Source organism: Amia ocellicauda, chromosome 14 (assembly GCF_036373705.1).
Source record: "Amia ocellicauda isolate fAmiCal2 chromosome 14, fAmiCal2.hap1, whole genome shotgun sequence".
Classification (NCBI taxonomy): Eukaryota; Metazoa; Chordata; class Actinopteri; order Amiiformes; family Amiidae; genus Amia; species Amia ocellicauda.
The window spans coordinates 22,838,417-22,851,669 of record NC_089863.1 but is presented as its reverse complement, the minus strand read 5'-3'; the positions used below and the strand labels follow the sequence as shown (position 1 = coordinate 22,851,669).

The 13,253-nt window shown below is 50.0% G+C and overlaps 3 protein-coding genes across 4 annotated transcripts in view; all 3 read left to right on the top strand.

Moving 5' to 3' along the window:
* Nucleotides 1-120: 120 nt before the first annotated feature.
* Nucleotides 121-4,503, top strand: LOC136767412 (complexin-3). The gene is made up of 4 exons (XM_066721176.1): nt 121-2,495; nt 3,046-3,286; nt 3,384-3,471; nt 3,895-4,503. The coding sequence occupies exons 2-4, from the start codon at nt 3,120-3,122 to the stop codon at nt 4,090-4,092; spliced, it is 453 nt and encodes a 150-aa protein (XP_066577273.1). The 5' UTR covers nt 121-2,495; nt 3,046-3,119; the 3' UTR covers nt 4,093-4,503.
* Nucleotides 4,504-4,910: 407 nt separating this feature from the next.
* On the top strand, nt 4,911-10,591 carry cyp11c1 (cytochrome P450, family 11, subfamily C, polypeptide 1). Its single transcript, XM_066721175.1, has 9 exons — nt 4,911-5,584; nt 6,236-6,391; nt 6,494-6,696; nt 7,171-7,374; nt 8,788-8,945; nt 9,058-9,224; nt 9,344-9,422; nt 9,511-9,735; nt 10,107-10,591. The coding sequence occupies exons 1-9, from the start codon at nt 5,364-5,366 to the stop codon at nt 10,215-10,217; spliced, it is 1,524 nt and encodes a 507-aa protein (XP_066577272.1). The 5' UTR covers nt 4,911-5,363; the 3' UTR covers nt 10,218-10,591.
* A 1,146-nt stretch (nt 10,592-11,737) lies between these two features.
* Nucleotides 11,738-13,253, top strand: part of pklr (pyruvate kinase L/R) — an 11,975-nt gene continuing 10,459 nt past the window's right edge. The window contains exon 1 of one of the 2 annotated variants that reach the window (XM_066721173.1): nt 11,738-11,791. Coding sequence is in view for 1 of the 2 variants with exons in the window: in XM_066721172.1 (XP_066577269.1) it covers nt 13,202-13,211 (10 nt within the window). In the remaining variant the exon portion in view is untranslated. Of the gene's footprint in view, nt 11,792-13,124; nt 13,212-13,253 lie in introns of those variants that run through there. The other variant, XM_066721172.1, reaches the window with a different exon arrangement.

The following is a 13,253-nucleotide window of genomic DNA, read 5'->3' as shown; positions in this document are numbered from 1 at the left end:
CGGGGCTACTGACTGACTGGCTGACACACTGGTTGACTGACAATAACTGTCTGACACACTGACTGGTTGACTGACACTGACTATCTAACACTCTGACTGACACACTGACTGACTGACTGACTGACATTGTAACACTACAGCACTGTGCACTGATCCCCCCACACACACACACACACACACACACACACACACGCTGCAGTGGAAATCCCTCGCAGATGATCTGGGTGAATCCGAGCAGTGCTGACGAGAGGGGAAGCTGCTGCACCTGCTGCTGCCGTGACGCCTGCCCGCTGGCCTGCCTGCGTCACCCTGGCAACGGCAGCCGTCAGCGCGAGCCAGGGCCACTGACCGCACAGCCGGCCGGAGCCGCCAGCTGTCTCCGGGCCGTGCGTCTGCCGCCCGGGCGACCGTGCACGTCGCCTGGCTGCGGGAGTGGCTTAGATCACTGGCACGACCACACTGAGCCCGTGTGTGAGTGGGGGGGGTGTGTCCCTGTGCGTGTGTCTCTTCAGTGATCCCCTGGAAGCCCTTAGTCTCCTCAACAGATTGTCCAGACTCTCTCATGTTTGTCTCCAAGCCAATTAGTCACAACAGCCCCGCCCACAGTGAGAGGGTGCCCACTCCCCTGTCTCTTCTCTCCGCTCCATCATTAATTGTGGTGGCCTCCGTTGTCAGGCTCCAGGGCTGCGGTGTTGTTTTTGGGCCCCCAAGACCTTCACTGCGCAAGATGTGCAAACACTGACACACTCGCTTGCGTGCACACACAAACACTGCCTGTGTGTGTGTGTATACACAGTGGCTCTCAAAAGTATTAACCCCCCCTTGGACTTTTCCATATTTCATTGTGTTAAAACATGAAATCAGAATGGATTTAATCAGGAGTTTTTGCCACTGATCAACACAGAAAGTGAAAAATATAATCTGCAAATTGTTCTAAATTAATTACAAATACAAAACAAAGGAATTGAATACATAAGTAATCACCCCTTTGCTATGACACTCCTGAGCTGTGGTGAAACCAATTGTCTTTAGAAGTCACGTAATTAGTTGAATGGAGTCCACCTCTGTGCAATTAAGGTGTGTCACATGATTTTAGGTTAAATACACCTGTCTCTGGGCAGTCCCACAGTTGGTTAGTACTATTCCTAACAAAAAAACTACATCATGAAGATGAAAGACAAAAGTGGAATTATGTGAGAGTAAAAAAATAAATCTCTGCTACAGTTTGCCAGAGGGCATGTGGGAGACTATGGTCTGTTGAGACCAAAATACAGTTGTTTGGCCTAAACACTAAGCGCTATGTTTGGGGCAAGCCTAATAGCGCACATCATCCTGAGAACACCATCTATACACTGAAGCATGGTGGTGCAGCATGGGCTATGGGGATGCTTCTCTGCGTCAGTACGTGGAAACTGTGTTAAGATAGGAGGCAATATGGATCAAAAGGTCAATGTCCTGGAGTGGCCCAGTCAAAGCCCGGACCGCAATACAATTGAGAATATGTGGAAAGAGTTGAACATTGCTGTTCACTTAAGATCCCCATCCAACTTGATGGAACTTGAGCAATTTTGCAAAGAATAATGACCAACAGTTGCTGTGTCCAGCTGGTAGAGACTTACCCACATAGACTCAAGGCTGTAATTGCTGCCAAAGGTGCCTCTACTAAATATTCACAAAACAGGGTGAATAGTTATGCATTCAATTATTTTCTGTTTAATTGAGAACAATTTGCAGATTGACATGGATATTTTCTGTGTTGATCAGTGGCACAATCTCCCAATTAGATCCATTCTGATTTAATATTGTAACACAAGGAGATGTGGAGAAGTCAGGGGGTGAATACTTTTGAGAGCCACTGTATAAGTGTATGAGTGAGTGTGTAAGTTTCTGCCCCTTCCTACCCTCATATCTCTCTCTCATCTGTTTTTCTTCTCTTTTGCCCTCACATACACCCTCCTGTCCACCTCTCTTTCTGTCTCGTCATCTCTATCAGTCCTGATCTGATCCCTCTCTCTCTCTCCTCCCCTCTCCTGCTTCCCCAATTCCATCAAACAGGCCCAGCGCTCGGGACCAGGGCGATGGGAACGACACACAAAGTCGTTGCACACACGTTATGCTTTTAAAAAAGTTTAACAGATTTACAGACTCTCTCTCTCTCTCTCTCTCTCTCTCTCTCTCTCGGCACGTGGGGATTTGCGCTGAGCTAACAGGATTGTCTTTATTACGCTAATACCTGGGGCGGGGGGGGTGGTGTTGTGTTTAAGTCCCCGGTGTGTGTCTACCCGAGCCACAGTCTGCACAGCCGCCGCCGTCCCCCACACACTGCTGCCAGGAGCGCCACTACTCCACCGCTACTATTGACTAAATGCAACTTCTGCTGCTCCTACTAATACCCTCTGATGACAACTGTTGCTGCCAGCACTACAACGGCCCATAATCAATAATCGATCGACTGCAATTGATCACCAGAGCCTCTTCTCCTCTCACTGGCACAGGTAACACCCGCCCCTCTCCCTCTCTCTCCCTCCACCTTTTTCAGTGTTCGAATTTTTGTTGTGGTTTGGTTGGGGGTGATGTTTGGGTGCCAGCCGGCCCAGGGGGTCTTTCTCAGGGCTCTCTGAACTTGGGTCAAGTTTAATTTTTAGTGTTATCCCAAGTTTTAGAGTTTATTTTCATATGTGGGGCCCAGATTCTCCTGCCATGATGAAGAATTGGTTGGGTGATGCTACCAACAATTATTAGCCAAATCCTTGTTGGGGGGTTGAGTCTGTAGAGAGTTGTCTTTATGGCACAGTAAGCCCTGCGTGATTTATCTCTCAGTGTGTCCTTCAGTGTGTCAGTGAGTTAGTCAGTCATTAGCCCTGAATGACTTGTTCAATATAAGATGTTTTTATTAATTGTATTCTTTTATTATTTGTATTATATCCCTCAGTGTGTGTGTTAGTCAGTCAGAAAGTTATAGAGAGAATAAAAAGATCAATTGATGAGCTGACCCCACTGACACCTCAAAACATTCCTCCTCTCTCTCTCTCTCTCTCTCCTCAGCCGTGTCGTGTGTAGCGCATGCACGTGTGCGTCTGTCTGTCCTGTCGTTGTGCGTCAGTCCCTGTGTGTCAGTGATGGGGTCGATGGTGAAGGCGGCGCTGGGGGGGCCCCTGAGGCAGCTGTCCTGCTGCGTGTCAGTGGAGGGGGGGGAGGAGCATTGCCGCAGCGCCCCCCCCAGGATGACCCCCTGCAGGACCACCAAGGAACTGCGCAGCTACCAGAAAGAGCTGGAGCAGGAGAGGTCAGCACCGCCACCGACCGGGGAGACGGGGGGTTGTTGAGTGACTGCTGTGCTGTGCTGTGCTGTGTGACAGTGGTGTTGTGCTTGTGTTGCGCAGACAGAGGCGAGAGGGGCTGTGCGCCCAGAAGAACGCCCAGAGAGCTGCCATGAGGTCACACTTCAGACAGAAATACCAGCTGGCAAAGGTCAGAGGTCTCTGTGTCACTGTGTGCGTCACTCTTTGTGTCTTTCTGTCTGTGTCACTCTGTGTGTCTCTGTGTCTCTCTGTGTCACTCTGCGCGTCTGTGTGTGTGTGTGTCTGTCACTCTGTGTTTCTGTGTTTCTCTGTGCATCTCTCTGTGTGTCTGTGTCACTATGTGTCTCGCTCTCTGTCACTCTGTGTCTGTCACTCTGTCTCTCTCTCTGTGTCTCTCTGTGTCACTCTGTGCGTCTCTGTGTCAATCTGTGTGTCTCTGTCTGTCTGTGTCACTCTGTGTCTCTGTCTGTCACTCTGTGTGTCTCTATGTGTCTGTGTCTCTCTGTCACTCTGTGTCTGTGTGTGTCTGTGTCACTCTGTGTGTGTATCATATGCAGTATCTGTATCTCTTCTCTCACTCTCTCTCTCTCAGAACTCAAAAGATGCCAGTCATGTAAAGGCAGTGGGGGGCAAGGTGGTTCTCCCCCATGAGCTGGCAGCAGTGGTCCGGCCCAAGGTGGCTCCCCCTGAGGACGGTGGCTTCAGCTTCTTTGGCTCCTTCCAGGGGCTCAGCCTGGATGGGCTGCACAGCGGCACACAGACGCCCAACAAGCAGTGCGCCGTCATGTGACCCACACGCCACGCACACCCCGCATCTCTCCTCTTTTCCTCCTCCACGATGGGGCCCCTGATTATTGCTTTTTTCTTATCTTTGTAATTTTTTTTTTTCTTTTCGGTTTTATATACTCTATACCTACATAAGCATAAGCCAAATTTATTATTATTATTATTATTATTATTATTATTATTATTATTATTATTGGATATGTGTATTTAGATTTAATGAGCTGTTTGTTCCAAATGATTCACCAATTTTGGTACCTTGGCCTCTCGCTCTATGGTTATGTAAGAATCCTGTAATCTCTCCTATCATCTATTTATAATATATGTTTATATGAATTGATTAGTACGTGACTGGATGATGTTTTCGGTTCACTGCTATGCAGCTGTTTTACAATAAAGATGTATGCTTATACAGCTACTCTGTCTTTCTGTGTGTGTGTGTGTGTGAGTGTGAAAATATCAATCAGTGTCCATGTATCAGTCAGTCTTTCAGTCAGTGTATCAGTCGGTCAGTCTGTCAGTTTCTCAGGGAATTTAATCTGGAGGCTATTCTGTGGTTTTTGTTCTTCTCTTGAACTTTGACCCACCATTGGGGGGCTGTGTGTGTGTGTGTCGGGGGGATACAACCTTCAGGGATAAATTATGGGAGAGACGTGGACAGAGCAAGAGGGAGACTTCTTGGAAAAATAAATAAGCAGGTTGTGTTTTAAGTGATTTATGGTTCTGTGGCCTTGTGATGGTGAGAGGGAGGAGAGAGGAGGAGGAGGAGAGAGAGAGAGAGAGAGGGGTCAGGCAGGGGGATCTCCTGAGTCCAGACTGAGAGAGTGAGAGGAGAGAGCAAGGGAGAAGGAAGACAAACAAGAGGAGAGATTTGAGAAACAACAGAGCAGGGGGATCGAGGAGGGTGAGAGAACAACTTGACGTTGGGGAGAAAAAGAAACTGAGGTGAGAGAGGAAGTGATTGAACACGGGAGACGGAGAGAGAGAGAGAGAGAGAGTGAAGAAACTGAATAAAAGATTGAAAATTTATTCCAAAGGAGGGAGAGAGACAGACAGTGACAGTGAAGGAGAGTGTCAGTGGGTTAGTGAGTGTTGGGGAATTTGAATTTAAATTTGCATGTTAGTGTGTCAGTGTGTCGCAGTGTGTCTCAGTGTGTTCTGGTCAGTGAGAGAGAGAGACGGTTCAGAATTAAAGTAAGAGAGACAGAGACGGAGGGAGGACAAACAAGAGCGCAGACGTGATAGGAGATCACAAGGCGCTGGCAGAGTGAGGGCGACATGCAGAGTCCAGCCAGCCGAGTGTCTGCGCAGCTGCGGTGTTGCCGCTCGCTGTCCGTGTCTGTGGGGGGGCCCCAGGGGGCAGTACGCAGCTTCGAGGACATCCCCAGCACCGGCTCCAGCGGCTGGGTCACCCTGCTGAGATACTGGAAGAACAAGACCTTCAGCTCCCTGCACACCCACATGGAGAGCACCTTCAACACCCTGGGGCCCATATACAGGTACACTGACACACCGACATACTGACTGAGTGCGTCTCTGTGTCCACCTCTCCTCTCTCTATGACCACAGCACTGGTCCTCTCTGTGTCCAACCTCTCCTGTTTCACAGTGACTGCAGCGCCGGTCCTCTGTGTGTCCACCTCTCCTGTCTCTCAGTGACCGCAGCGCCGGTCCTTTCTGTGTCCACCTCTCCTGTCTCTCAGTGACCACAGTGCCAATCCTCTCTGTGTCCACCTCTCCTGTCTCTCAGTGACCACAGCACCGGTCCTCTCTGTGTCCACCTCTCCTCTCTCAGTGACCGCAGCGCTGGTCCTCTGTGTGTCCACCTCTCCTGTCTCTCAGTGACCGCAGCACCGGTCCTCTCTGTGTCCACCTCTCCTCTCTCAGTGACCACAGCACCGGTCCTCTCTGTGTCCACCTCTCCTCTCTCAGTGACCGCAGCGCTGGTCCTCTGTGTGTCCACCTCTCCTGTCTCTCAGTGACCGCAGCACCGGTCCTCTCTGTGTCCACCTCTCCTCTCTCAGTGACCGCAGCGCTGGTCCTCTGTGTGTCCACCTCTCCTGTCTCTCAGTGACCACAGCGCCGGTTCTCTCTGTGTCCACCCCTCCTGTCTCTCAGTGATCCTTCTCTCTCTCTCTTTCTCTCTCTCAGGGAGCGACTGGGCTCTCAGGAGTGTGTGAACATCCTGTTGCCGGGAGATATCGGGGAGCTATTCCGGGCCGAGGGGCTGCACCCCCGCCGCATGCTGCTACAGCCCTGGGCCGCCCACCGCGAGGCCCGACGGCATAGCAAGGGCGTCTTCCTCAAGTACGGGTGACCCCTGACCCCTAATGTGTGTGTGGGTGTCTGATTATCTCTGTTTGTGTTCATCCTCCTCTCTCTCTCTCTCTCTCTCTCTCTCTCTCTCAGGAATGGGGCGGAGTGGCGTGCCGATCGGCTGCTCCTGAACCGGGAGGTAATGGCCCCGGCGGCAGTGATGCGTTTCCTGCCGCAGCTGGCGGAGGTTGCGGGGGATTTTGCGTCTCGTCTGCGGGGGAGGGTGGAGCGAGAGGGCAGGGGGGCACAGCTGACCCTTGACCTCAGCCCTGACCTCTTCAGATACGCCCTGGAGTGTGAGTGTCCAACACACTGACTGCCTGATACACAGACAGACTGACTGACACACAGACTGACTGACACACAGACTGACACACAAACTGACTGACTGACACACTGACTGACTGACACACTGACACACTGGCTGACACACAGACTGACTGACACACAGACTGACTGACTGACTGACTGACACACAGACTGACTGACACACAGACTGACTGACTGACACACTGACTGTCACACTGACTGACTGACACACTGACACACTGACTGACACACAGACTGACTGGCACACTGACTGACACACAGACTGACTGACTGACTGACACACTGACACACTGGCTGACACACTGACACACTGGCTGACACACAGACTGACTGACACACAGACTGACTGACTGACACACAGACAGACTGACTGGCACACTGACTGACCGGCACACTGACTGACTGACTGGCACACTGACTGTCCGTACTCTCCCCGCCAGCGATCTGCATGGTGCTGTACGGCGAACGCATCGGCCTGCTAAGCGACCCCCCCAGCCCCGAGGCGCAGCGCTTCATCTGGGCGGTGGAGCGGATGCTGGAGACCACGTCCCCCCTACTGTACCTGCCCCCCCCGCTGCTGCCGCTGCTTGCCGGCCCCCTGTGGAGAGAGCACCTTGCCGCCTGGGACCACATCTTCACTCACGGTGAGGGGCTGGGCTGTGTTTTGTTTTCTGCTGTGGTGTAGTTCTGTGCTCTGCTGTTGTGTTGTACCTTACTGTAATACACACTTGTATACATATACACTCACCTAAAGGATTATTAGGAACACCTGTTCAATTTCTCATTAATGCAATTATCTAACCAACCAATCACATGGCAGTTGCTTCAATGCATTTAGGGGTGTGGTCCTGGTCAAGACAATCTCCTGAACTCCAAACTGAATGTCTGAATGGGAAAGAAAGGTGATTTAAGCAATTTTGAGCGTGGCATGGTTGTTGGTGCCAGACGGGCCGGTCTGAGTATTTCACAATCTGCTCAGTTACTGGGATTTTCACGCACAACCATTTCTAGGGTTTACAAAGAATGGTGTGAAAAGGGAAAAACATCCAGTATGCGGCAGTCCTGTGGGCGAAAATGCCTTGTTGATGCTAGAGGTCAGAGGAGAATGGGCCGACTGATTCAAGCTGATAGAAGAGCAACTTTGACTGAAATAACCACTTGTTACAACCGAGGTATGCAGCAAAGCATTTGTGAAGCCACAACACGTACAACCTTGAGGCGGATGGGCTACAACAGCAGAAGACCCCACCGGGTACCACTCATCTCCACTACAAATAGGAAAAAGAGGCTACAATTTGCACAAGCTCACCAAAATTGGACAGTTGAAGACTGGAAAAATGTTGCCTGGTCTGATGAGTCTCGATTTCTGTTGAGACATTCAGATGGTAGAGTCAGAATTTGGCGTAAACAGAATGAGAACATGGATCCATCATGCCTTGTTACCACTGTGCAGGCTGGTGGTGGTGGTGTAATGGTGTGGGGGATGTTTTCTTGGCACACTTTAGGCCCCTTAGTGCCAATTGGGCATCGTTTAAATGCCACAGCCTACCTGAGCATTGTTTCTGACCATGTCCATCCCTTTATGACCACCATGTACCCATCCTCTGATGGCTACTTCCAGCAGGATAATGCACCATGTCACAAAGGTCGAATCATTTCAAATTGGTTTCTTGAACATGACAATGAGTTCACTGTACTAAACTGGCCCCCACAGTCACCAGATCTCAACCCAATAGAGCATCTTTGGGATGTGGTGGAACGGGAGCTTCGTGCCCTGGATGTGCATCCCACAAATCTCCATCAACTGCAAGATGCTGTCCTATCAATATGGGCCAACATTTCTAAGGAATGCTTTCAGCACCTTGTTGAATCAATGCCACGTAGAATTAAGGCAGTTCTGAAGGCGAAAGGGGGTCAAACACGGTATTAGTATGGTGTTCCTAATAATCCTTTAGGTGAGTGTAGTGACCACACTCAGGTCATGGCTCTCTCTCACTCTCTCACTCTCACTCTCACTCTCACTCTCTTTCTCTCTCTCTCTCTCTTACTCTGTGCAGCGGACACTCGTATCCAGAGGGGGTACCAGCGCCTGAAGATGGGGGGTGGGGGTGGGCATTACCAGGGGGTGCTGGGGGAACTGCTGGGGGGGGGGCAGCTGTCACTGGAGCTCATCAAGGCCAACATCACAGAGCTCATGGTGGGGGGTGTCGACACGGTGAGAACGGTCTGTGTGTCCGTGTGTCTGTCTGTCCATGGGTGTGTGTGTGTCTGTGTGTCTCTCTGCTCAGTGCATTGTGTGATTGTTGACCCCTCTCTCTCTCTCTCAGACCGCCGTGCCGCTGCAGTTCGCTCTGTTTGAACTGGCCCGTAACCCTGGCGTTCAGGAGGCAGTGCGTGCGCAGGCGCAGGGCTCATATGCGCGGGCGGGGGGCCACGCTGCACAGACACTGCAGGGGGTGCCGCTGCTCAAGGGCACTGTGAAGGAGACGCTCAGGTCAGAGGTCTCACACACTCACACACGCTCACACACACACGCTCACACATGCTCACACACATACAGTGTTGAAGTACAGTAATGCATATTGAGATCTCTCCTCTCTCTCCTTCTCTCAGGCTGTATCCAGTGGGTATCACAGTACAGCGTTACCCTATCAGAGATGTTGTGCTGCAGAACTACCACATTCCAGCCGGGGTGAGAAACAACAGCACACAACTGCACAGCTGTACACAAATAAACACAACTACACACAATTACCCCCCCACCTCTCTCTCTCTCTCAGACCCTGGTCCAGGCGTGTCTGTACCCGCTGGGCCACAGCGAAAGGGTGTTCCCTGACCCGGCACGCTTCGACCCAGGCCGCTGGGCGGGGGGCTACGGGGCCACAGCAGGGGATGGGACCAGGGGGGACGGCTCGGCCTTCCGCTCGCTGGCGTTCGGGTTTGGGGCGCGGCAGTGCGTGGGGCGACGCATCGCGGAGAACGAGATGCAGCTTCTACTGCTGCATGTGAGTGAGACACAGACAGACAGGCAGACGGACACAGAAACACACACACAGGCAGACAGACAGGTGGACGGATGGACAGGCAGACAGACAGACAGACAGGTGGATGGACAGGCGGACAGATGGACAGACACAGGCAGGCAGACAGACAGACAGACACAGACACAGACAGAGACAGATAGATGGGCAGACACAGACAGACAGACAGGAAAACACAGGCAGGTAGACACAGACAGACAGGAAAACACAGGCAGGTAGACACAGACAGACAGGAAGACGCAGGCAGACAGAGACAGATAGACGGGCAGACAGACAGACAGGCAGACAGGCAGAAAGTACTACAGTTCAGTTCAGTTTTCTTTGTTTCTTTCCAGATTTTGCTGAACTTCCGCCTGGATGTTTCGTCTCGCGCAGACATCGACACCAAGTACACCCTGATCCTGCAGCCCAAGCGCCCCCCCCTCATCACCTTCACCCTGCTGTGACCCCCACACTGATGCTGCCCACCCTAAAAAAACATATGTGTCTGCGATGTCTCTGTTCCCTCCATCTTTCCAGTCAGTTTAAAAGCTTCCCAGAGGCAGCTTCACCACAGCCATGGCTGCTGTCTCACCCCAGGAGAGATCTTCAGGGTGTGATGTCTCAACACTCACCGGAAAACACCGAAGACTGCGGCTATGGAGCACTGTCTTTGTCTAGGGCTATTATTCCAGTCTGTGGTGACCGTGTGGCGTCCTGTTCACCAGGGCACTCTGACACGGGTTAGGGTCTTTAAACGGAAAGACATTTCACATTTAAATAAGGCGTTACTGACACCGTTGCCAAATGGAGTCCCGTTGCAGTGTAATAATGACATCAAATAAAGGCTTATAACACATTCGTAATCCTCTTTGTCTTTGTTGGCCATTTTTGACACGATAAAGTCTCTGTGATCTCTCGGTCATTCTAATTATAAAGGCTAATGTAATATTGATGATGTGCTCCTCTCTCATTGGTCCCTAGACTCTCACTGTGCTCCTCTCTCATTGGTCCCCTTGACTCTCACTGTGCACTTCTCTCATTGGTCCCCTTGACTCTAACAGGGCACTGTGCTCCTCTCTCATTGGTCCCTATGACTCTCATTGTGCTGCTCTGTCATTGGTCCCCTTGACTCTCACTGTGCTCCTCTCTCATTGGTCCCTGTGACTCTCACTGGGCACTGTGCTCCTCTCTCATTGGTCCCCATGACTCTCACTGTGTCCAACACCTTCAGGAAACGAGTGAATAGTGTATTAAAATGGAAATTAACAGCACCACACAGGGTATAGTATACACACAAACACACACAGAGACCATAAGGACTCTCTTCACTCTCATCCCAAACAACACGCCCCCTGTAAATTAGATGTGTTCATATTTATAGTCATAGTATATAGGTTACTACAAGTAAGTGTAATGTAATATAAGCTTTAGGAGAATGTTGTTGTTTCTGTTGTTGTTAGTATGATTATTAGTATTACTAACAGTAGTAGTAAATAATAATGTTAAAGTTAAAAAATTAAAGTTAGTAATGGAATTGTGAGGGTTCCTCCCTTGTTGTCAACGGGATGTTTTGAGTTTTCGATTGATTATTAATAATTAATTATTGATCCTGTCCGTGCACAAAGCACAAGCATTGTAATTGGTATCATGATGAACCTGTGTGAAGTATGGTGTGTAGAAGTGTGTGACCAGTACTTAGATGTACATTAAAATAATAATAATAATCATAATAATCATAATAATCATAATAATAATAAAGATCTTGCAAGAGAACAGGGCTACTACTAATAAAAATAGAAAAAGTTCCTGACTTTCTCCACACGGTGGAAGCAAAGCACAGGGCTCAGGCAGACTCACTCACTGTGCTCTCTCTCTCTCTCTCTCTCTCTCTCTCTCTCTCTCTCTCTCTCTCTCTCTCCCTCTGCACCGCCCTCTGCCCTCTGCCCTCCACCCTCCACCCTCCCTTCTCTCTCTCTCTGTTTTCCTCTCTCATCACTAATCATCTCCAGAGCAGTGGCACTGTCCATCTCTCTCGCAGGTTAGTGCTGTCCGTCTGTCCTGCCCCCCCTAGGGTGTCCCTGTCCTCTCTGTCTGTCCACTCTACAGGTGTGTCTAGCGTCTGTCAGTCTTGTGGCTGGTTTATATTATACATATATATACATTATATAATTATACATGAGGAGGGGAGAGATAGGTGTCTCCTCTCTCTCTCTCTCTCTCTCTCTCTCTCTCTCTCTCTCTTTCTTTCCCCTCTTTCACTCTATTTATAAGAATATATATTTTTACAGATATTATTGATAATAACAATATTAATTAATCAATCAATGCATAATGTTTTTGTATTCTTGTTATCTCATGTATTATTAAAATGTCACTGATTGATCCATCCATCCATCCATCCATCCATCCATCCATTTTCGAAACCGCTTATCCAGGTGAGGGACACGGGGAAGCCAAAGCCGATCCCGGCAGGTATAGGGCGCAAGGCAGGAATACACCCATGGACACCAGTCCATCACTTACTCTGATTGATGTTATTTTGATTTGTTAGGGTGGTCTGAGTGTGTTATTGTGTGTGTGTGTGTGTCCAGTATAGCATATGTCTCTGTGTCAAACAAGAGACCGCTGACCCAGCAGAGCCCCCCTCCCACCCCAGGCTGTATTTATATAAGCAAAGTCTGACAGAGAGAGCCAAAGGCCGGCTACTCATTAATGACAACGAAAACAACTGAGTTAATCAGTGACCAGGAGGGTCAGAGACACACTGTCTTTCACACTGACACACTGACTGACTGATACACTGACTGACTGATACACTGACTGACACACTGACTGACTGACAGACTGTCTGACTGACACACTGACACACAGACTGTCTGACTGACACACTGAGTGACTAACAGAATGTCTGACTGACACACAGACTGACTAACAGAATGTCTGACTGACACACAGACTGACTAACAGAATGTCTGACTGACACACTGACACACAGACTGTCTGACTGACACACTGAGTGACTAACAGAATGTCTGACTGACACACAGACTGTCTGACTGACACACTGAGTGACTAACAGAATGTCTGACTGACACACAGACTGTCTGACTGACACACTGACTGACTAACAGAATGTCTGACTGACACACAGACTGTCTGACTGACACACTGACTGACTAACAGAATGTCTGACTGACACACTGACACACAGACTGTCTGACTGACACACTGAGTGACTGAGGTGGAGTGGTGGTGGAGAGGAGAGAAGTGGGGGGGGAGTGGATGGATGGATGGATGGAGAGGAAGGAGTGAGAGAGTGTGGGAGGGAGGGAGGGGGAGTGGGAGTGACTGAGTGGGGAGAGGGAGAAGAACAAGGATAGAGAGAGAGACAGAGAGAAGACAAGGCTCAACTATTACAGAGAGAGAGAGAGATAGACAGACTGTGCTCATGATGGGAGGTGAGTGGAGTTGCTCCTGCCTGCAATTAATTAACTAACTTA